This window comes from Gymnogyps californianus, chromosome 4, assembly GCF_018139145.2.
Source record: "Gymnogyps californianus isolate 813 chromosome 4, ASM1813914v2, whole genome shotgun sequence".
NCBI lineage: Eukaryota > Metazoa > Chordata > Aves > Accipitriformes > Cathartidae > Gymnogyps > Gymnogyps californianus.
This window is the reverse complement of record NC_059474.1, coordinates 48,714,232-48,739,182: the sequence shown is the minus strand read 5'-3', so window position 1 is coordinate 48,739,182 and position 24,951 is coordinate 48,714,232. Positions and strand designations below refer to the sequence as shown.

At 37.6% G+C, this 24,951-nt stretch overlaps 1 protein-coding gene across 1 annotated transcript in view; it reads left to right on the top strand.

The window, feature by feature from the left end:
* Positions 1–24,951, top strand: part of LOC127015575 (uncharacterized) — a 70,902-nt gene that overhangs the window by 28,976 nt on the left and 16,975 nt on the right. The window contains exons 13-16 of the mRNA XM_050895587.1: positions 6,217–6,316; positions 18,342–18,381; positions 19,452–19,503; positions 22,766–22,877. Of these exons, the coding sequence (XP_050751544.1) occupies positions 6,217–6,316; positions 18,342–18,381; positions 19,452–19,503; positions 22,766–22,877 (304 nt within the window). The remainder of the gene's footprint in view (positions 1–6,216; positions 6,317–18,341; positions 18,382–19,451; positions 19,504–22,765; positions 22,878–24,951) is intronic.

Below are 24,951 nucleotides of genomic sequence, written 5' to 3'. Positions count from 1 at the left end.
TTGTAATACATTCTTTAATTAGATTGTTACATAGAAAGTTTTCTGTCTCATTGTATAGAGTGAATAATGATTTGAAAAAGAGCAGTTTCTCCTACCTTATTGTTCGGTTTGCCTTGCTTACAGTACATTAAATAAATTTTCCAAATGAAATTGAGTATTTGTAGTATTTTCTGTATTTCCAGCCTCAACTCCCAGGTCTTATATTAAAAGTAAATAGAGCATTATCTCCATTGTACGTGCTTCCCATACATGCCTGAAATAGGACGTGAGAGTTGAGGCTGAAATACAGGAAATTGCTCTATTGCCTTCCCCCTTCACCCGGTTCCTCCAACAGTTTAGAAGAAACTAACCAGAGAAGTTTTCATCTGGAAAGCAGCCGTAGTAGCTTGAGAAAAAGGGGTGGGGAGTGGGGTTTGCTTTTCCATTTTAAAATACAAAATCATAGACTCCTAAGGAAAACATCTGCCTGTTGCGGCTTCAGGTAGGAATAATGTAGTCTCTGAAACAACCTTTCCTACCACGTCTTTCCATACAAAATTAGACATGGTTGTTTGGGTTGCAAATAACAGTGCTCAAAAGCAGAGCCATGTTATGTTAGCCAGTATATTAACACACAAGGAAAAAAGTTCCTGCTTTGAAGATTTTACCATCTAAATTTAAAGAGGAGAAGCAAATATGTATATGAATACTAAGACAGGATAAGTTGAACAATATTTGGAGCTCAGTGTAGATGTCTGGTGTGGCTGGACTGATTCTCACAGGTCTGTCAAACTGGGTGCAAAGGTTTGCCTTTGCAACTGTGAAATCACTGTATATCCCAGGCTTATGTAGGCCTATATACTGTAGTCTGAGCTGCTGTGTGGAGTATTGACTGTTCCTGAGAACACAAAGTATCCTTGAGAAATCAAGAAATGCTTGCCTCTGTTCCTTTCTTAGTCTTCCTCGCCTGTTACGTGGTTGTTGCTTGCCACTGTGATAGCTTGCTTTGTCAGCAGCAGCCCAGCATGAGCAAGAAAGGGACCTGAATCAGCTTTGAGTAACCCTAGTGGTGTTTAATTTTTAATATCTCTTGCTCTGTGGTTTTCTGTTGAGGAGGAAGAAGGGGTTATGACAGTGTGTCGTGGTTTAACCCCAGCCAGCAACTAAGCACCATGCAGCTGCTTCCCCCTCACCCCTCCCAGTGGGATGGGGAGGAGGAAAAAAAAAAAAAAGGTAAAACTCGTGGGTTGAGATGAGAGCAGTTTAATAACTAAAGTAAAATAAAATACACTACCAACTAAGAATAGTAATAATAATGTAATAATAATTGTAATGAAAAGGAATATAAAAAAAAAAAAGAACAAACACCCAAGAAAAGACAAGTGATGCACAAGACAGTTGCTCACCACCTGCTGACCGATGCCTGAGCAGCGATCCGCCCCTCCTGGCCAACTGCCCCCAGTTTATTATACTCGGCATGATGTTCTATGGTATGGAATATCCCTTTGGCTAGTTCGGGTCAGCTGTCCTGGCTGTGCTCCTTCCCAGCTTCTTGCACACCTGCTTGCTGGCAGAGCATGGAAAACTGAAAAGTCCTTGGCTTAAGATAAGCGCTACTTAGCAACTAAAACATCAGAGTGTTATCAACATTATTCTCCCACTAAATCCAAAACACAGCACTGTACCAGCTACTAAGAAGAGAGTTAACTATCCCAGCCGAAACCAGGACACAGTGTCACAGTGTCAGTGAGTTCGTGGTTTAGAAATACTGGATGTGTTTCATGTGAAAGGTATCTATTAATAGTACATCAGGTATTAGAGTTTGCTCTATAAAAACTGTATGTGCTATGCCTGTTAGTTTGCTACTAAGCCTTTGTTAACCAGTTTACAACACATTGTTAAGACTTGATGAAGTATAACTTTGTTTTGCTATTTTTTGTGTTAATTATGATACTGTAAGATAAATGACTTCAAAATAGTCTATATATCCAGGTTTTATACTGGATTCACCCACCCAGAATAGAATTCAGCTTATTATTTTCATAGACCATTGTATCTTGCATCTGTGGGCGAGTAAGTAAACCTAGAACTTAAATGGAATATTGAAGACATAGAACCAGGAAACAGAAGTGAATGTATAAGTATGTTTTCTGCAAGAGTTTTTCCTATTAATTATCATTTGTAGTAATTTAATGAATCTCTTGGTAGCTTTGGGAACACTGAATGTTAAAAAAAAAAAAGGCATTTGTTGAGTTTGTGGTATGGCTGCATATTTTCTGTGTAGCAACAATTTTTATAACAATCTAGTGAAACTTTTTTCAGTTGGAAAACTGGTTTCTTATTTATATTATCTTGATCAGGACATCTGTTTCTCTATTCATAGAAGGAAATTTCTGTCATTTCAGTGATAGATGATCTGATGGAATAATATAACCTCTCCCACCTTGGCTCTACTAAACTTCTATTTTAGGGTTTGCCTACATGGGTATCAAGATAAACTAATAAAAATGTGAATCAAGTTTGCAGGATTTCCTACATGATAGTATTGGGGCAGGTGTTTTTCAGGCTGGGAGCTTGGAGACTGAGAAATGACCTGGTTGTGTCTCCCTGTGAGTATGTCTACATAGGGGTACTTAAGAAAGATGAAAGCAGTTATATTTACCATTACGGTACCTCAGATTACCTCTGTGTGGATATGCCACTAGAATAGGAAGTAGAGAAAAATCATCTTTCAACTTCATGAATATTTAGGACTTAGGTTTAAACATACTAAAACAAGAAGGCCCTTCATTATTGGGTTTTAGCTGATCACCAGCTATGAAGTCAGGAAGTTTTCCTCCGTTGGTATAAACTGGCATAAGTGAACTTGTTCATGTTGGGGCTTTGTCATGTATTTGAGTTGGAATAGAGAATTTAGTAGTCTGTTAACGTAACGGTCTCTTTGGGATACTCTTACAGTAGCCAGAACGCTTGATGCAGCGTATTACAACATTTATGATAAACACCATTTCAGCGGCTGCCACTAGGAAATAAATCCATGTTCCTACATTGCTGAACTTACTTAAATTCCTGAAATTGACCTGAGATTTTCGAATGTTGACATGTTCAACAGTATTGCTTTTGGGAAAAATGTACTGTATAGACACAGGAAAATGATACTAATTGTCGTGGTTTAACCCCAGTCAGCGACTAAGCACCACGCAGCCGCTTCCCCCTCCCCCTCCCAGTGGGGTGAGGAGGAGGAAAGCAAAGGAAAAAAAGTAAAACTCGTGGGTTGAGATAAGAACAGTTTAATAACTAAAGTAAAATATAATACTAACAATAGTAATAATGAAATATAATAATAATAGTAATGAAAAGGAATGCAACAAAAGAAGGGGGGGGGAAAGAAAAAAAAAAAAACCAGTGATGCACAATGCAATTGCTCACCACCCGCTGACCGATGCTCAGTTAGTTCCCGAACCACGATCCGCGCCTCCCGGCCAGCTCCCCCCAGTTTATATACTGGGCATGACGTTCCATGGTATGGAATACCTCTTTGGCTAGTTCAGGTCAGCTGCCCCAGCTCTGCTCCCTCCCAGCTCCTTGCACACCTGCTTGCTGGCAGAGCACAGGAAGCTGAAAAGTCCTTGGCTTAAGATAAGCGCTACTTAGCAACAACTAAAACATCAGAGTGTTATCAACATCATTCTCACACTAAATCCAAAACACAGCACTGTACCAGCTACTAAAAAGAAAGTTAGCTCTGTCCCAGCCGAAACCAGGACACTAATATACAAATATCAGTATTTCAAAAGCTAATATTCAATTTGCTGGTTTATGTAATCTTTTTAAAGAATGCAGCTTTACAGAAACATGGGCAATTAAAATAAGTAGCACTAGAATTAGGAGATGTGTTAAAAGATGGGCAGTTTAGGAGTTCAGATCTAGCATGTAGTTTCTCAGGTTATTTTGAAGAGGAAAAAATTTGTTTAGTTTAAAATGTTTAGTCAAGTCTTAAAATTTGAGAGGGGGAAAAATATTTAAAAAATATTTTTGTTTTGTTATGATACTGTTAAATTTACTAGAATTCTAATGAGTAAATTTATATTTTGTTAGGCATAATAGTCTAGCATTTTTCACTGCCAGCTGTGTAAATGGACAATTGCTTCAAGTAATTTTAGAATTGTTTTTGACATGACTTCTAGTTCTTGGAATCAGGGACACTCATTCAACTTTGGGTAGTGAATAAACGTCAAAACACACAGCAAGAAGGATGAGACGTGGTTTTGTTTGATCACAACTTTAATTCATCTAACAACTGCCTGCATATAATAACAACTTCAAGGTGTTTATCTTTTCTCTCCTGTTCTATGTATTAGAGGAAAGATGCTGTTAGCATGAAGAAAGGTTCCTCTGTATTTTCAGTGTTAAGTCATAAAAAATTTGGTGCTGTGTAGGATGATGCTGTTCTTAGCCCAGAGGAGGGAGGACTCCTTCAAGGAGTCATGGCTCCATTCTTTTCATCTGACCAAAAACACATGTCCCTTCTGCTCCACACCTCAACCCCTGCGTTTTGAAGTTGGGACTGTTCAATTCTAGCAGCATCTATATCCTTCCTTTAATCTCTCGTGCTTTCAGAAACGTCACTGGTTTCTGTATTTGTAAAGAAATAGGCTTTTTGCTAAAATCTGTTAAAAGTGTTACCTGGGAGGGAAGCTATTAAATGCTTCAGAAATTATTATATGTAAGAAAAAGGTTGGAATAAACTAAAAATGGGTTATTTAGTCGTGTATACTCATTTCCTGGTATAACAAACGTCTGGCACAGGTTCAGAAGGGCTTGGATCTTCCAAAATCCAGTTGTTCCTTTCTTCCAGGAAAATGTCCTCTTCAGTATCCTAAGTACCTATATGTTCAATTTTCCTTTACTTTTCTACATTTTTAGTAGAACAGCTACCAGATCTACAAGAATTCTTTAGACAGGGCATTTAGAGAGTTATGAAGTCCTCTGAGCTCTGTAGAATAACAAAACCCCAAAACTTTGCTATGTTTTTCATGTTTTCATGAAGTACATCCTTTCCTGTTGACATAAAAAAGCACATAAACACTGGAAGAAATCCCCTAGTATCTTGTAGTCAAACTCCTCATTTTTTGAATTTTACATTGATTTAAGTAAGCCAAGAATTTCACGTAAGGTTACCAAAGAACCTTTAGAAACTTTTCTTTGTGCTCATTAACAAAAAAAGCTCACTTCCAGAGAGCTGACTACCGGAGAGAAGAATTACCTTGCTCCAGAACTCCATACTTGGAGTAGTTCTGTGTGAGAAACTCCTGACCAGTAGATTTTGAGACCTTGTGCAGTTCCTTTTCATATGTATGACGGAAATGGTTGTGTTTGTGCTTTGGGACAAGTAAGAGAGACTTAGGGACAGACTTGTATTTTGAGCAGGTTTCACATTTTTAGAGATTCAAAGGTAGACCAAAGGTGGTTCTTACTGGTGGATGCAAGTTCTTGAATAAATCGTCTTTGCCCTCAGTGAGACCTAATGTTCACTCTAAGGCTTTTGCCAGTGTATTGATTCCCATGGTAGATCTTTCAGTGGCAGAAAAGAGATTTTTAGAGAAGTAAAATAAGTGACAGTGCTTATCTGCAAGCACAGGTGTGTTAGTTGACTATAGAGTAGGGAGCAGAGTACTGGTTGGGTTTACCTTTAGAGGAGTGTCTGCTGTCTTCCCTGGAAATTTGGTGGCTTTTACAAGTTCCGTTATCCCATTTAACTCCCAAGGATTAGGTTTGAATTCTTTTCCATGAGCAGATCTGCTTGCTTCTTCATGCTAAGAGAAGTGAACCTGGCTCTCTAACTTGACCCCAAGGCATTCTCAGTGCACTTTAGAGGAACTTTTGTTTGCCAGTTCCGCTGAGAGTGAAGACAAGTATTTAGTTTCTTACAAAGTATTATTAGTTATAGTACTTGATCCTTTGAGAATGCTGGAGAAGCACGGTGTCCTAGCAGTCTGAAATATCGAATAGTTGATTTCCTGGTAGCAAGATTAAAAAGATAATGAAATGTTAACAGAAAATCATAGTGATGCTGGATGAAAAGTCACTGAATGAAACTGTAGTTTGTGGCAGTGAGCACTAAACATTTCCATTAGATTTAACTTGAATGCTGAGCTACAGTTATTTTTCAATATTTGGTAAATTTAGATGATGTTGTGCATCTAAGCTAATCTAATGTCTACTTTTTTGAAGCAGGGTCTTCGGGAAGCTGTTATTTGGCTTGCTGTACACCATAAGCAAAAAGAAGCTGTAGAAATCTTCTCCAGGGAGATTGCACCAGCTGGAACTGGCATGGGTAAATATTCACATCATCTTCTAACAATTTTAAAGTTAGTTGTTTTGTTTTGTTTTGTTTTTTTTTCCCCTGAGCATGACTAGCACCCAAAGACTTAGTCGTGTTCAGTTTCATTGCACTGTGTGTAGTGAAATAGTGATGTTTCTATGTTTGGTGTTGAAATGGGACCTGCAGACCTTAGCAAAATGATAAAATGAAAGTTCTGGAAGTCCACCTTCTTGTTCCTTTGCAACTCTTTATCCTTCCGTTGTTGTTACTGTCCCTTCCTGCCTTTTTTCCTTTTCCTCATTTGGCTTTGTTTTCCTACCCGTGGTTACACCGATGTGCGACAGTGTCTTATTCTGTTTTATCGTGTTATTAAAACTCAGTAATGCTGTTAGATCTCACTGGCAATAAACATTAAGAATGTTATTTAGCTGGCAAAAATTTATCACGGTGTCCGGCTATAACACTGCAGTTTATGAAGAGCTGTGCAGCATGAGGGTTTTGAAGGGTCTCTTCAGCACTTAGTTATCTGATGTTACTGCAAAGGATTTTTATAGCTACTACTGTACTTCTGACCTGTTCAATGTGTAGCTGCTTGTGTAGGTACTTACAACTTTCAGATATAATTCGAAAAGTTTTAATACGATACTGCAGTGAGAATGCTAACGACCTGCATCTAATTCTTTATTCACAGTGTATATTAACTACCCAACTTAAATTCTGATCCTGCACTGTTAAGTCTAACCTCAAATTAATCTGTCTTTAACATTTGGTTTTGTATGAATTTGTGGTGTACTGCAACTATTGCAAGATTTATTTTTTAATTGACTTGTGAGGTAAAGTCAAAATACTGGGATTTAATTATGCTGTCTTAGTTTTGAGTGTGTATTTTAAATATTTGCATAAGGGTCACCTAGTATGAAATGATCTATGCTTCTGTTGTTTATCAAATGTTTGTTCAAAGAAAACCTTCACATTTGTTCTTTGTAAGTGTTATTGGATTCTCTTTCTTCACTTTCTAGGAGGACTTACTGTTTGATTATTTTGAGCAAACTCTCCCCCCCCCCCCCGCCCCGTTCTCCTCCCAAGTCACTTAAGTGTCACCACTGTATCCATCTCAATTGTAAGTAGCACATTCATATGTTGTGAGTTGCTGCTTACATTGTGGATACTCCTCCCGCTTTCGTTATCCATTTAAAATTTGGACAGCTTATTTTGAGGACTAGAACTCAGATATCTTGTAATGGCTTCTATGTATCTTATGGAAGAATATATCAAGGATTTACATAGATCTTCAAAATTAAATTACATGAGCTTAACCTGAATCTCTCAACTTCCATAGGAAATCTATAATCCTGATTAATGGAGGGGTGGGTAGGTGTTGCCTTGCAGTTAAGGAACTAATCAACATTTTATTTTCAGTGGATTCAAAATTGTATGGAAGTGCGCACGTTCTGTGTTGTAGTCTTTACAATGGTAGCAGAGATACAGTTAATGCAGGGTGGGTGTTTTTTGTTTTTTTTTTTTTTTTTAGAGTTGTGTTTATAGAAGTAAGGTCAGTGCATGGTCATCCCCCCCCCCCCCCCCCCCCCCCCCCCCCCCCCCCCCCCCCCCCCCCCCCCCCAAGATAGAATATGATCAGGTAGAACTAATCAGGAATATTCACTGAGATAATTTTTAAAGATTTTGCAATTCTGAAGGCTGGTTAGTAGGTCAGCATTTAGCATAGATGTAAGTTGTTTCTAAAGACTGTTTTTTCTAATGAACGAAAGATGGTATTTCCACAGTTGCACCAAACTACCATTTCTATAATTAGTTAAGGATTCATAATTGAAATAGTTTCTCCTTTTTCATTATTCAAGTAGACTATGTAACATACCTGAAAGTAAAGATATATACTTATTTATTTTATATATGCATAGACAGTCCCCTAGAAAAATATCTTTTTGAACAAAAGAAAGCTGGGTGAATTTTAAAACAATTACTTATTTGTAAGATCCAAAGCTAGTGGACGTATACTTGTCTCTCCAAATTCGTAATCTGTGCCTCTTTCATAAAGCAACTTCTGTGTATATAAACCTTGTTTGAAGTCTGAAAGTGCTAGGTTTATTAAGGTTTCAGTTTTTTCCTTTCATCACCGTTCTTCACAGAATGAAAAAAGTGAAAAGTCTGCGCTACCTGGGTTGGGTGGAGTATGCCCAGTATTGAAATTAAGTTACCAGAATATGTGAACATCTGTGCTTAAGGTGGTTGGCAAGCTTTCAGTTCATGTTATCAGGGCTCTTTGTGATGAAACAGATGCGTTCCTGTGTAGAATCAGGTTCGGCAGTCTGCGTGGACCATGGTGGGGGTGCTGGTTTTGTTTCCTAAAGGAACAGCTTAAACTTTTTAGAACATCCTGTAGCATTTATTCTCAAAAAAAAAAAAAATCTGTCTCAATTCATAGAACCACTGCTAATGAGCAGCAATGGGAAAGAGCATATTCCTGGAATCATCTGGGGCATCCGGTGATAAATAGCACTTTTGCTTGCCAGGTACAGGACTGCAACAAGGTTTTTGGCCTCCGTGATGTAAATTACTAGTGTCAGAGGGTATCAGAGCTGTTTACTGACATGCTGCCGAGTGCTCGAACAACCCCATAAATAGTCATTTTTAAAATTTGTTGAAGACATATTGAGACTGCTTCATACAGTCACTTCTTTCAGTTGCTGTTGTGTGGTAGATTTCCATATTACCTGCACAGATAAACTCTGTGTATGCAGAGAAGGGTCAGATTTGGGATCTAAATGCTTAGTAGGCTGCTTGTTGATGTATACTTTTAAGACAGTGGTTATGAAGGGTCTTTTTTCTTTTTTCTTATTTTCTTCAGTGAGATTTAGCAAAAAAAAAAAACCAAACAAAACCAATTGCACAATACTGCCAAACAATAATTGGCGCTGTACTAATAACCGAATCAGGTTAATGATGCTTAGTTTCTGACAGTGGTGTAGGCTGCCAGAACTTGCTGTGAAGAGCAGAACAAGGAATGCTTGCTGCTTAATTGTCTTAAAACAGGTAGCTCCATAGACAAAACTTCAATTAAAACTCGTATCGGATAGATGTGTAAGTGATCTTGGGAGCAGAAGCCAGAACCAAGATGATTGTTGTTGTCCTAGGTGAATTCTCTAATAACAGCACCTGATGTTCATTTCCTGCCCCCTTCTCCCTCAGCTTTTTCCTCCCCCTTTGTTTTACTGGGCCATTTTTGCAAATGATTACTATTCTCCAAAGTGTAATAGCTTCAGCGAGAAGCAGAGCATGCCCCATGGGAGTTTGGTCACTCTTACAGGAGGGCTGGAGTGTCCACAGGCAGAGAAGAACCCAGAACTCGAACCTCCCATACCCTGAGTAAGTGCTCTGGTCAATGAGCACCTGAGGTCCCTTTTTGTACAGTGCTGCACCACTTTTCCATGCTGGGTGTTGAGTGAAAATAGCTGTGGCTGCTGTCTCTTACATGAATGGAGGATGCATATCAGATGTGGTTTTGCACATCCCACATAGACCCATGTATGATGTAACCTTGTGTGGCTTTGTTCTGCCAAAATGGTGGCGGTTGTAGGAATTGTAGGAATGCACACCAAGTGAGGTTTTAAGCGTGTGTGGCTTTTCCCGATGAAAACACAGGCACTCTTTAAGCAACAAAGTCCTGCATTTCAAGGATTGCCAGCTTGGTCGTGTCTCCTCTGCCAGCTCTCCTGTGTTAGTTCTCTTCCAGGAGAGGCAATGACTATGAAAGTGATTGAAAATAACCCTGCTTTCTTATTTTGGGTATTCTTTTAATGAAAAACTGAGGAAAAGCAGGAACAAGTTATAAATCCTTCATAACCAGCAGCAAGGAGAAAGGAGGAGTTGTTGACTTGCAGGGTGATGTCACCTGAACTGAAACACTTCATTCCATTATTTTTTGGACATTTTGAGAGTGACCTTTAAGAAACAAAGAACACTTATTCGGTCTGTACCAGACAAAAAGGAAAAAAGAAAAAAAGCAGTCTTGCTCTTCTGCTTGGACTGTATCTAGTGATTGTGAAGTACTGTTTTTAACTATATTCTTTCACCTCAATAGCAGTTTGGTGTTTGTTACTCTTAAGTGATGTGTGGACAGTTGTACAGATAATGATTTTCTTATAGCTTATATCTTCTCTATAGCACCTTTCATCCAAGAATCTTTAGCAAGTGGTGTAAACACAATCGACTAACCTTTCTAATGTCTAGTAACATTGGAGAGTATTCTGTCTGCTTTACAGATTGTTTCCTGAGGTAGTGGAAGGAAGAATAAGCACAAAAGAATTTGAATCAGAGTCCTTGGTTCTGCTTTCCCTGTAAGAAATGCTAGAGAGGGACTCCACCAATATCTAAGGGGACCAGGCTGGCTAAAATTTAGGAATGGGGAGTAGAAGAGAAGAGGGATAGAGAAAGGAGATCTGATGGTTCAGAATAAGGGTGGGGAGTCCTAAGAGCTCCTGCTCTGGTCCATGGGATTTTTCCAGTACTCATACATCTGAGAGGGAGGCAGCACCGAACCTAGGCTTTTAGATTTACCTGTGTTTATCAGCTGCAGCTTTTGAGATGAAATCCAGCAGCACTGTCACTCTTGATGTTTCATCAGGTTGTTTCAGCCTGCTAGTCGCTACTTGTGGAGCTCTGAGCTAGATTTGGTAGGCAGTTTTATTTTGGTAATAGTATCATAATATGAGAATTATAACTTGTAAGTAAGAGAGGTATTAATTTCTTTAATAGCCAGTACTGAAAGCCTAGTTTTGGTGGCTTTCACTTAGACTAAATTTAAATCACTTGAGTCAAAATTCTTTGAGCTATTTGCCTGATAAACTTTTTGAGGGAGTTTTCAGTTTGTTTTTCAGACTGCAGGGAAGAACAGTAAGACGAAAAGAAATTCTTTTTCTTCCTGCGATTAAAAAGCATATTACAATAATTTTGTTGAGGAGTGATCTTCCTAATGCTTCATAACAGAGACTTAAAACTTAGGATGTTATGTCTTGAGTGTCAGAGATGTGGTTTTTAGCTCTTCTAGTGAATTTAAAGTCTTAATGTCAGTATTTCTTAACTTTTGACTCATTTTGCAGCTTTGATTATTTCAAAACATTTTTGGATACGATACATTTTTTGTGTATTTGTATATGTAAAGGATAATAAAACTTAGGCCTCATAAAAGGAGAGCACTGTATAATTTCTGATCAGTTTGAGAGTGCTGATTTCCCTACCACCAGCCCATTTATGGTAGATCTTTACTTCTGAAAATCAGCAGAAAGGCAACCATCTCAAGGTGGTGTGCTGATGTGAAATTCCCTATTTCTTATGAGATCTCATCCTCTGTGTCAGAAAGAAAATATAAAGGAGTGCTACCTATATGTTGGAATGGGCTGAAGCATATGTGTGTTTGTGCTCTGCAATATAGACAAGGAGTTAGACCTGCAAGAGAGAAGTTTGGGAAGGTGGCATCTTTTAAAACACTTCCATTATCAAGAGTGAAAGACTGAGCTTTTCATAGCTATTCCTTAACATTTTTTTTCTAATACTTTTTTCATTCCCATTGTTTTTGTTGAAGACCAGTGGAGCACATGAGCGTACTTGCACAGAAGTTTTCTGAGGTGTTATTAAAATTGCAGATGAGATTCTTAAGCCCAGAGAAGAATTTGAAGTTACTGTATATAATGCCATACATTACAGAGTGGTTTGTTGTTTATTTTCTGTTTGGAAAGGAAGGCTTTTACTGTAAACTTCTGTTGAGCATGGTATTTAGTTAGCCTGTTGGAACACTTAATCAGTTTTCATTTGGATTATGCTCTTGTGATGGGCTTAAAGGGATACAAGGTATTTAAAAAAAAAAAAAGACAAACACACCTAATCCAATCTTTTTATCTTTTTTTACAATTAACACCTGAGTTTATTAAACTTTCAATTGGTAAAAGTATGCTTTCTGTTTATTTCTCAATACTTTGAAAGTTGATAATAGCCAGGTTTTTTAACAGCAACTAGCAAGTTTGGTTTTGTGCATGTATAGTCTCCTGAAAAAAAATAAAAACTTTAAATGTGTCTGTAATGTTCAGTCTTAATAGCGGGGTCTTCAGAGCTATTTTCCTGTTCTATAAAGAGAGCTTTTCTATACTGGGCAGCGAAGAATCCTAGACACACAGACTCAGATTTTTAAATCTGTAGTAGCCTGTGGGAGTTCAGTGCAGTTCTGCAGCAGTTCTGCATTGCGCAGTCTACAGAAATTCACCCTCACTTCATGAAAGCTAGCAATCACAGACCAGGTTTGTACTACTCAGTGAAAATATCTTCATTATACACGGTCTGGTCGGCCATATGGTTAGCATTTAAATAATTTGTGTTGATGCAGTGTATTTATTTTGTCTTCTTTAATTCAGATATTTTATTCTGAATAAAATGCAGTGTAGAAGAGGTTCAAGAAGAGCCTTGCTGTGGGAAACCGACATCTATAGTTTAATAGGGGCTCAGTAGCTAAGAAATGTTTTACTAATAGCTGAAATCATGTGCTGACCCTTATTTCACATTAAAATGACCGGAGTTTGACACTAAGATGACAGCTGGTTAATACAACTTGAGATTTTAAAGTGCTTGAGTATATGTAAATATTATGACTGATCTCCTAAGCGTGTTGGAAGATACTTCCAGAAATGTCCTTGTTCTAACAGTTTACTGCAGTCCTCATTTTTTGAGAATAATATTGCAGAAGATAGTTTATCTGCTGTATTCAGAGGACATAGATAGAATAATTAAGATCGTATAATTGACCCCTGTAAACAAAGATTGTATGTATTTTGTACTTCTACTCAACTATATTTTAAGAACTGTTGAGTATAAAACCTTGGATTTCAGATTTGTCTGGTTCAATCACTTAAAAAAATAATGCTTGAGAAGTAGACTGCTTCGATGGCTGGTTTTTTTATATATAAATATATCATGTATATCATTCCTTAGAATACGTGGTAAATAGATTAATAAGCTTTTGGTTGAGGTAATTCAGTCACTGGAAATATAAGGGACAAACCATTTAGGGTCAAAAACTGTAAGTTGGTGAGCAAGAGACATCATGTTATTTTGGAACTCAGTGAAGTTTCAAAGAAAGAAGTGTCACCTGTTGAATTTCAAGTACTTAAAGCTTTTTAGATTTCCACTAGTCAGAGCATTTTCATGCTTTTTTACTCCAAAACATTTTACAGAATGTTTCATGCAGTCTAGCATCTTTCTTTCATTTATTGCATAGTTTTATTCTGTTGAAAAATACACAGATTGTATAGAAATTTTTGGTTTTTGACAGAAGTAGATTAAAGAATAAGAAGTAATAAGCCAAAATTGTGTGTGGCCATTAAAGTAGGATTTTAATAGGAAAGAGGGACTATTAAGGAGGCAAAACATAAGGCTCTCCCACCATCAGAAAATCCAGTGGGGAATTATGAGAGCTGGAAGGAATGAAGCTTGTTTTGCTGGGAGTTTGCATCTCATAGGTTAATTGCAGGTTCCAACTGGAGCTTTTCCTGCCGTGGGGCATTTTACAGGGTGTCATATCTATGGCATAGATTATAATGTATTAGAACATGGTGGTTCTACATATTGAAATAGGTGCTTGTTTGGGCCGATTTTAAGCATTCTTTTTGCCAGGGCTGGTTTTCAGTGGATCCACTCCCTGAAATGCTTGTGTGAACACCAGAGCTGGTGCAGGGGAGGAGAGAAGAATGAGTGACAAAGGATGAGGAGGGGGGGAGCTGTGACAGCCCCAACTGAGAGCAACATTGGTTTTCCCAGTATTCTTTTGTTCGCCTGCTACCACTGTTCATGAAATTTATCAGAAACTTGCTGTCTCTTCCAGCATATCATACCTGAGCTTTAAAAGCATGGGTATTTGCAAGTCCATCCTTGGATGAGTTTTGTAGGGGGGGGGGGAAGACTGAGAGGCAGCTGGGGACAGAAAACATACATGGAGGATCAGAAATGGTGGAACTGCTGTAACAAGGAGTGTATCTTGAGTGGACTTCACCTTGTATTATCTACATGCACATCTGTCACTACACTGCTGCCAAATCACGGGGGGTGGTGGTTGTGGGGTGTTAGAGTGCTTTGATATTCTTGTGATTCCTCTCCATCCTTCAGATTTGGATGAAATTTGCCATTGGACCCAAAATTTGGGGTCTTGCAGGTGTGCTGGAAGAATCATGAACACAATGGAAAAAACCTGACAAATATAAACATACATACATGTACACACAGAGGATGATCGCTTGTTTTTCCTAAGGTGAAAAATGGAATATGAAAATGGGTAAGATTGAAAGTAGGCTAGAGGGAAGAGTCATAAAATGAAAAGACAGGTTAAGACTGTGTGAAGAATTGTGCAGATTAACCAAAGAGAATTGCTAAATAATAATTGATTTCTTTATTTTGTAGATTCAGCATAGATTCAAACATCTAAGCACAGAATCCAAAGGAAAGGTCCTATACCAGTGCTTAGTCACATAGAAGGAAGTAAATTCCGTGGACTTAGTGCCTTGCATTTCTCCAATCATGCCATATATTTAGGAGTTAATGAAATCAGTGGAATTCAAGTGGTGTAATCCCCAGTACTGACTCACTGCTTTTGAATGCCCAGCCACCTGGAGAATTTGTGGTTATCTGGCTAGGTCCCCAGGCACTGTGAGGGAAAATGTTCTCAGAAATGGTGGGCTTCTGGATCATATACACTTGAAGGAAAATAAGTATCATGATATTCGGTGTGATGATTACACCAGACAAATACTGTACCTATAGATGAACATGAGCAGAATATAAGTAGATTGAAAGGAAGGTCTCCAATTTAAAGGCATTCAGCTCATTTTGCAGTGCATCAGTTTTGTGCCATTCTGAACCACAGAAGCTGGCAGATAGTGGTGAGTTGTTTGTCAGCTTGAAGTGAAGCAGCTTGTTCAGGAGGGTGCCTGGTGGCAGATAGGATGACACACTGTGCTTTGTGATGCTTTATCTGCCTTGAGGAACTAATGAATGGAGCTCTGATACCAAAAAGTGGTCATGTAATGTTTCTGGGAAAGGAGATCAACAGCTTCAATTTAGCTGATAATCTTAGTGACTTGATACTGCAGCCTGATTGATACTCTGTACAAGTATGACAAATTATTCATGTTGTAGATAAAGATAAGTCTTCTTCCAGAAAGGAGGGAGAGAGAGCATCTGCACAGATATTTAAGCAGGCAATGTAAAATAAGCATGAAGTACAGCAGGAGTAGATCTTTTTAAAGAAAGTGTCTTGGGACAACAGTTGATCTAAGGAGATCACAACTTAGCAGAAGTAGGTCTGGCCACAGTGACAAGCCCACTGTTACCTGGTTGTGCTTCACTTTTCATTGCCTTATTTCAGTTTTACTGGAGAAATGTAATGGGGATCTGAGCCCTGGGTTGAGGTGAGGTGTTGTGCTCTAGTGCTGTTTACACAAATAACAAATCACTGATTGTAAGCAATAATCAATTTAAGATTTGCTTCATCTTCTCTGCCTGAAGTCTAAATAGGAATTGCATGTAGATAAAATTAAATTGTACGTGCAAGCGCTCGCATCTGACTTATGTTAACATAAACAATGGATTGAATAATCGTAAGATAGAAATTAATAACGTTGCAACTGGGATATTGGTGTAGGTTTGCTGCAATTGCGTTTATGTGCAGGGGTAGCTGTAGTATCTCCAGAGGCAGATCTGCTGTTACAGTAGCTTGTGCTGGAGAACTTTGCAAGACCAGTAATAGCAAGCAGCAGAAGGTTATCGTAGCCTTGAGGTGTGAGCAGTGCTTGCTTCTTAGATGAATGTTTTCTTGTCAGTGTTTAGAGAACTGCTTTGTTGTAGGAGCCAAGTTCCATTGTGTGAGAGCAGGCAAGTGAAGACCTTTTTTTGAGAGCTTTCAGGAAGTTGAAATTGATGTCGGCGAAAAATCTGGTATCCTTAATGAGCAGTTCAACTGCCTAGCGGGAAGGGAGCCATGTGACAATCCACAGATAATTTAAATTAACTAACTTTATGAACCTATATTTTCAACATGACCTACCATATCCAGCCTTCTCCCACAACAACCTAAATAAACAAACTAGGCGCATAATTCAGTAAAATAACTGCAGTTGGTTTTGATGTTGAATGGCAGTTTTCTGCTTGAACGAGTGCACGGGTAGTATGTATAGGGCTGAATCTTCACTGAATCATTTGAAATAGTATAACACTGATGTAAGGGATTCTTTCACATTCTATCCACTACCACATTTTTTGCAGGAGAACTTACTAGGTAGGGAGGTGGTTATTTGTGGGTTGTGGGGTTTTTTTGTTGTTGTTGAAGGCATTATTTTTTTCCTGTACTAAAAAACATCATAGGCTTTTTTTTTGGGAAAGGGGGGGAGTTAGTACTAAGACCCCTAATCCCTTCCAATTGTTCTCAACTATAGCACCTTCTAAAGGTTGCTATGTTTTGAGGTTGGTAGGTTGGTTGGTTTGTTTTTTCAGCCTCTGGCTAAAAACGTAGTCAGTGAAGTCTGTTTACCTTGTGAATTAGTTATAATGTGCAAGTACTGTACTAGCACACTGGCCAAGCTGGCAGAGTGGTTATGGACTAGCCTTAGCCAAAAGACCTCTTCCATAACTTTAGGTTTATTTACTGTAATTACCATCTCTGAATCGGTCATTCAGATGTGCACTGAATTTTAGTTTTGTTGATTCCAAATGTGTCTCCGATTATAGAGCAGTGTGATCAAGATAAGGACTACGTAACAGCATCCCTCTTCAAAAACTTCGTTGAAACGCCTTGTTAACCACTATTTCAGGGAAATCACTTCCAATGAATGTGAATATGGCAAGACTCTGTAATCTATGCTGTGTTGTACCATCTGTGCTGCCACTGGTACGTGTCCACCTTACCAAGACACTGAATCCAAACTAAAAGAGCCTGCTGAGAAGTAGAGGTTATCAGTGTGAGCTTAGTACCACAACAGCATGGTTACATGGCTTTTAGTCTGTTTGGAGCACAGAGAAAATTCACACCTGGAGGAAGCGTGAAGCCCATTTTAGCCAGGATTAATTTGGGTATATACACCATGTGGGCAGCTTTCCACAGCATTTGTTTTTAAGGGACTGCTTAACACACTTGTTAATTCCTAGACCGATTTAATGTATGCATTTTACCGTTTCTTTCCCTTGCAATACTATATGGAGCTCTGATGTATCATGTATGCATGCTGTCCATCCCAGAAAGAAGGGTGAGGAGCTATGGTCAGGATGAGGAGAACAGAACTGTTTCTTTCAGAAATACTGAGCTGGGTAGATGGGCTTAATGGTAGTAAAGCCTGGCAACCTGATATTGAGAATGAACAAGAGTCTAATCACAGTGCTGACTTACTGCAAATCTGGGATCATGCTAGTGACTTAAGCCCCTAAATTACCGATGTATCAGAGAGAGAATGGGATCTGCAGTACCCAGTGCCTTAAAAAAGCCAAGTTAGCCAGTGAAAATGCTAAAGAGAAAGGTGCAAGTTAACCTGAAACAGTTAATCTGATAAGCAAAGTCATATTAAACAAATATTAAAACAAACCATGGTTCAGGTCAGAATTGTTTCTCTGCTGTCTTTAAAAGTAAATAAAACAACAGCCACAAAAAACCCAAAGCTAAGTTCTTTTTCTATCAAATGTATTGCCTGACTGGCATTGGTATACAAAATATTTGGAAGAAGAACCTAAAGATTTAGTTTATACTTCACACATTTTGAAACAAATTCATTTTTTTGTTAAAAGTCACAGTACCTTTTACATGTTTTGCCTTTTTAACTGTTGTGTGAAATGTTCAGTTTTATTAATTTATGGGAACATAGGTAATTTGCTAGATATTTCCCAGTATTTATTAAATGTGCATTATAGGAACAATTCAAGCTACAGTAAGCTATGAGCTCTAGTGTTTTGAAGATGGCTTTAACAGTTCTTTTGTGAATTTGATTTCCATTTCCAGCACCCGGCCTCACTGGAATTGTTGGAGGGCGCCCCAGAGTGTAAGTTAACTCCTGATCATTAATTTGTTGTAATGTGTCATGGTAGTGTTCCTGCCACTCACCATCACAAGCTTCCCCACCTTGAAGCAGCAACCACAGAAGCAACTGAAGTCTTTCCGTTGCACACTATGCTTAATAACTGATAACAAGATAATAGTGAGTGCTCCAAGATATGTATGCAAATAGTAGAATTCTTTATTGAATTATTGAATATGAGTTACATAAGTCTCTGATCAGCTCATAACAATGTCTTTGCTTAATAAGCAAAGACTCTGTAGAGAAAATTTTAAATGTGACTTTATGGCAGGGCAGTAGCTCAAGCATGTGCTAATACATGCAGATTTCTGGACCAGATTTCTCTTGTACCTGTTAGTTTGGAATATGGGCACAGTAAATTTGTGTATGTACCACCTAGAAATGTGAGGTCAAATGTCCCAGAACATCCCACAGAATGTTAGCATGAACCCGTTATGTGGGTGAGCTGAACAGAATAATGTTGAGCATATTTAAAAAAAAAAAAAAAAAAAAAAAAATCCTGGTTTGAGTCAGTATTTTTCTAGACACGGCTAAAATCTGCTGGTGATTTATATGCTCACCTTTCCATACTTATTCATGAGAGCATCTAAAACTTTCCTGTCCCTAAGCAAATACTTCGATATGTCTGTCTTGCACATGGAGATGGGGGAAGAAACTGTAGAGATATTTCTAGTAGCTCTGTGTGACTAGCCTAGGTATCAACGTGGGGCTAATGACAGTGCAATAGACTTCAGTGTCATGAAATGCATCCTTAGTCAAGAAAATATTTTTGGTATTTTGGCTACTCCCCCCGTAAAATTTTCTTTTTTTTTTTTTTTTAAACAAAATCTTACTTTCTTAATAAAGAAATTTAAGGAATTTCTACACTTCTCAGGCTTTCCAAAATTGTTTGGAAAACCGTTGCTAATCATGGCTAAATAGCTTTTAATTTCCCAAGTATTTGTCTGATGTATGAATAGTCTAAAGATGTATGATCTGTCATTTTCATTAATTTGTGGTTAAATGCATTTATGCTTGTTGTTTTATGTGTCTAGGTCTCCAGTTTTGAGGCCATTTTTCTTCTATTATCCCAAAAGCAATGTTCAGGTAAGATTTACTGCTTAAAGCATGCTCTGTTCTCTTTGAAGTCATTTGAAAAATTCTGCTGACTCTGGCATTTTTCGGTGACTTTGAGACCTAAAACTGCGAAGTATTCTTGTAACTTTGATTAAAAAATATTTTCCCGGAGACTAATGTTATTCACACAGAATGTTTTACAAAAGTTGAACTTGCCAACCTTGCATTTTAATTGCTGTGAATTTTGAAATATCTTGCATCAAAACTGAACTTCTCTTTTCAGGTTCCTAGAATTGCAGATTTGAATTATTTTTACTGCATTTGCAAAGAGTGCTTATGAAAATTATATATTTTTTTGAAAGTTAATGGTCCCTCTTTAAAGAGAAGGCAATTGGGTGTTCAGAGAGTTGAATATTAATCTTGTGAACCTGGACATGTCTTCTGACTTTTTGGGGCATCCACATTTTGTATATACTACTGGAAATAAGTATTAAAATCAGGGAATTCCCTCTGATTCACACAGGTTTTACCCAGAGAGTTGGGCCTTTTCCTTCCAAATATCCTGTCTATAAAAATAGGAGTAGTAATTTCTGCTCTTGCCTACATTGCAAAAACTGTAAAATTATGAAAGCCTGTGCGACTATTGTGATGAGTATCATGGAGGAGCCTGTGACTGAGATCTATCTCTGTGTCCCTATTCAGTTCATAACAATAGTTTTTCTTTCTGTCTGATAAGTGATGGTTCAGATGACCAGGCAGTCCTACGTGAGAAATTACAGTGTAAGATGAAACGTTGAGCTAGAGCCCTACTTCTTTTTCGTGATGCATGTGCCTCTGTTTAGATTGAAGTCTTCAAGATATACTTGAAGAAACTAGTTTTACTGAAAACGTAAAATGTTTGGATGTATAAATGCTGGTCTCTGCTTTTCTGAATGCCATCAGATACTTAATTTATCCTGTGGAGACTGCAGACAAAACTGCATATATGCCTTTCTTTTTCCAAGGCCTTTAACTGACTTGTAGCTATTGCATGCATCTCGTGCCAAGGCATCCTAATAATGATGCGTTGCATTCAGTAAGAGCTTTCTCACTCATTCATCATCAAGAAAGTGGCCGAAGGCCAGAACGTTGGCCTGTGTTACACCACAGGTATTGTGACAGGCTTCTGCTTAGCATGGTGAAGGGAAGCCTTAGGAGCACAGGCAGCAAGTGAAAAGGCGGGGGGAGGAACAAACAAAACCCAATTGATTAAAAAACCAGCTTTGTAAAACAATTGTCAGCAATCAATTTAAGTGTTCTAAGCATTTCAGAAAAGGAGTTTCATTTTCATTTTTTAACATGCATACAATGCTTAGCACAACTAAGCCCACATGTTACATTTTTCTTTGAGTAGTACTCTGCATTAGTGGGAAATAATTTAAGATTAATTTTACAGAGGAGATACTATTTAGTTATTAAAACTAAGTTTATAAACTGTGCATAGTGGAAAAGCATTAAAAAAACCCCCACCCTTCTTGTCATTTAAAGAAGTTCAAGTACTTATTTTTATTGTCACTTATATTTTTCTTTATACAAATGGCTTGTCTTTGCCAAGTTTAATATGAAATTATTATCTTTATGGAAGTGTAGTCTACCACTGTTTTGTTCATCAAATTAAATAAACTTACTAATTAGCACTGTGTTCCAGACTTGGTAAAATGCTGTTGAGATTAAATAGTAACCTAATTTAGCAGGGAAAGAAAGCAGTGTCTCATCTACTCTTTTCAATACCGAAAATCAAAATCCTTGCTGTGTGTAACTAATCTGATGAATGCACTGGTACACTATTAACAAAACGCCATGTGACCTATCACTGTTGTACTGCAGTAATATTAAAGGTTACGTAAAAGTGTGGTGTAAGTGATTCAAGTCCTTGATTCAAAGTTTTAGCCATGTATTAACAACAATGGTCTAGCTAGAGATTACAAAGTAAGGTATGAATTAATTGCTTTTCTAGCTTGGAAGTTCAGTTACAAAGAATCTAGTTGCTCTAGTTCAGCATTTGACCTAAAACCAAAAAAACTCCATAAGGAGATTTTCAGATATGTTAACATTGCCACAGTGGGTCCTTTTGTTTTGTGTTTAATAACACCTTTCTGGGTGTCAGTTTGGATTCAATATCTCGTTTGTTGTTTCCACTGCTCTTATGCAATTGTCCTGATTTTTATCATAGATCACCAGTGGTTTTACAGTGCGAACGGTAGTTATTTTCCATATGTGCTTTATCGTGTTTAAAAGGTAACCTAAAACTTTTCCCTAGGGAGAAAAATTCCAGCAAACCTACTGAAGGCAAGAACAGCTTTTCTGAAATATTTTTATTTTTTTAATCTTCCTCTTGCATAAGCATTGGAGGCCTTTGTCAGTATTAGCAATTCTCTAAGAACAGTCTTAAGAAAGACGGCTGAGTAGGATTATCTTGCATTTGCGGACAACTGAGCACTGATAACTGCTGCAGCTAAGTTGGTGTATATTGTTTGTTGTGGCAGTGTAACCTGATTGTATGTCTGAGTCTTTAGTACTAGGAGTCCTCCAATACAGATGAAATGGATGCAGTTAATTTTTTCTACATGATTGTGCTATATGATTTAACCAGAGAAACCTTTGCTTACATCTTAAGTGAATAGCCCAATCAGCTAATGAAATAGCACGCTTGACTATGTATTTTTTCAGATTTCTTGGGGGAGGGGCAGGTAGGGAGAGCTCATCATGCAAGATGAACAGCATGGCACTTTTTTATTTCATATTTTCATCTCAATGTAAACCCAAAATATCCAGTATTTATTTTTTATAAGTTGCTTTCACAAAACTTATTTGAAGATGAATACAGGATCCAAAGAGAAGTTTGTCATTAATACAGACAGTGATATTAAGAAGAAAAGGGAGTTATATCATGGAAGAGCTGGAAGCTTTCAAGTTTTGGGATCCAACTGTCAAGAGTTGTGGCACAAAATTCCATGTAGTGCTGCTGTATGTAGAGGGAGATGGAGAGAGATTTGTCTTCCTTTAAAACATACCCAACTGGATAGAGCATTTCTTTGATTTTTATGTTTTTTTTCCTACATAAAGATTTCTTTTAGGTTTATAATGGATCATTATTGTTATTGTGACTTTTTAAAAGGGAGCGACAGAAACTTATACGTAAAGCTGTTACTGAAAATGTGCCAGATCAATACGTAATTAGAAATATGCTTTATTTATTCATGTTGCACTGGATTTCTAATTTGATGGTTTGAAAATGCGTATTTTTTTCCAGATCAACCTATTTTTAAATGGGCAGCATGTTGAGACATTTGAGGAGGATCTCACGTTTACATCAGATGAGGTGGTTTCTTTTGATCCACCTAAGATTAGCAGTGAATTGAAAGGTATGTTCAACTTCTTATTTGTGAATGTATCATTTACTGTCTTTGCCTGGAAAATCATGTGCTAGATTTTGTCTGTGAAATATATTTTACCTCTTTATAGTATATATTTTTAAGTTTGTTGCAAAACACTTAAGCTACTTTTCTTGGAAGGAAGGAGGTTAGCATCACCCAGTATAAAATTTATTTGAGACTATAACAAGCATATAAGTAAATTGTTATTCAAAAAACCTAAGCCTTAGCCACAACTGAAGACAGTTGAATGCTGGCTTGAAATTGAAACATGGTTTCAAAGTATACTGCAATCTTACTTTGTTAATCCTGGAAATAGTTGGTTTTACCTTACGTCAAAATAATTCTGTTCAGAATGGAGAGGACAGACTTACAGAATGCTTAGCATTTAGATAATTAAAATTTGGCCCTATTCCGTACAGCAGCCTTCACAAAATGAACAAGGATGGGATCAACCTGAAACTGGTGACTTTTAAAGAAAACACACTAGGCTAATGATCCAGCATGATAATTCCTGTGTTGCTGTTAGACTTGTCTAACCAAATTCTCTGCAGAAAGAAAAGAAGAAACTGGAGAAGGGCAAACCAGTGAGCTGAATGGAGCAGATCAGGATGTCTGCAATGAAAAGGAAGTGTTCAGAGTTGTTCATACAAGCTAGGTACTAGGTTACAGATTATTGAAAGTGCTAGACACTTGAAAATTTTTAGATTCTTTCTAATGGCAGAACTAGATACAGTATTTCTTAACGTATAGCACACTTCATAATTCCCTTTTGGTCCAAACAGAATCTGCTCACCAGAGAAATGAGAGAATTAATTTAAAGCTGTGGATAGATATTTTCAGACCTAAATCAGGTGACTGTACCTAAAGATCACTTGTTAGAAATATTTCTAAAAATAACACTAAGTCTGAAAGAGTAATTCAGGTATTTAAGTCTGTGTATACTCAAAAAATTAATGCTGTGAAGGCACCAATATGTTAAGATTTATTCTGGATTCCATATATAGTTGAGTAGTATTTCTCAAAACTGGTGATAGAATAGTGTAACGACTAACTATGAGTTAGCAGGGAATGTTCTGTATCATGTAGAGAAATTTTGAAATACACATATGACTGTGTTTATTGTCATTGGAAAGTCACTGGTACTGGATGCCTGATTACCATGCATGAGTTCATTTTCCCTGTCTACTCAAACATCTCTCCAACGTGATGATTTGTGTGTCACGCAGAAACAAATAAAACTCTTAAGTATGTTTTCAGCTCTTACATCTCTTGCAAATCTGGCGTCACACCAGAATCTCTCTAATACCTGGGAGTTCCCAGGAGGGCAGTGGGGGATTCGCACCATCAAACTGGGCGAGTTAAGGAATAGGAAGTCATTTTTCTGTTTAATAAAGGGGTTAGCAAAGGTCCTGGTATTTTTTTTTTTTTTCAAGGTGGCTACAATGCTAAATATTGGAGAAACAAAAACCTATTAGACCTCCCATTACCTTCTTATCATTTGAGAAAACATTCTGAGGTGCCTGCCATGAGCATTTAAGTACTGAATTCTTCAGGCTTTATTCAGGCAAAACCGCACTTTTGAGGGACAGCAGAGCTCCTCTGGTTGTTTCCCCTGAGAAGGATCTCTAAACTTTTGCCCTTAGTTGTAAATAGCAATGTTTTCTGTATGTGACTAAATACTTACCTGCTTCTGTGGTTTAACGCGTGGTCAGCATGGATGAGAAATAGACAGATGCATTAGACTGTAAAAGGAGTAACTTCTGCTAAAACATTTTCTGTCAGCATTTAGTAAGGAGGGAAGTATTTTTCTTAGTTTCATGGTTATCTCAAGTGTGAGGGACTGTTAGTTGTCTTTGAATAGATAAGAGAAATATGTGAAAATGGATTTCAAAAATGCTGCTAGATGTAGTTCTGGGAGGGTGGAATTCGAATTTACCATTTGCCCTAGCTTTGAAGGGAATTCTTCTGTAGATTTAAGATGTTTATTAAATGAAAACAATTTCCTGATAAACAGATCATGAAAGATAAATCAATTAGGGTAATAGTAAATGAGAACACCAGA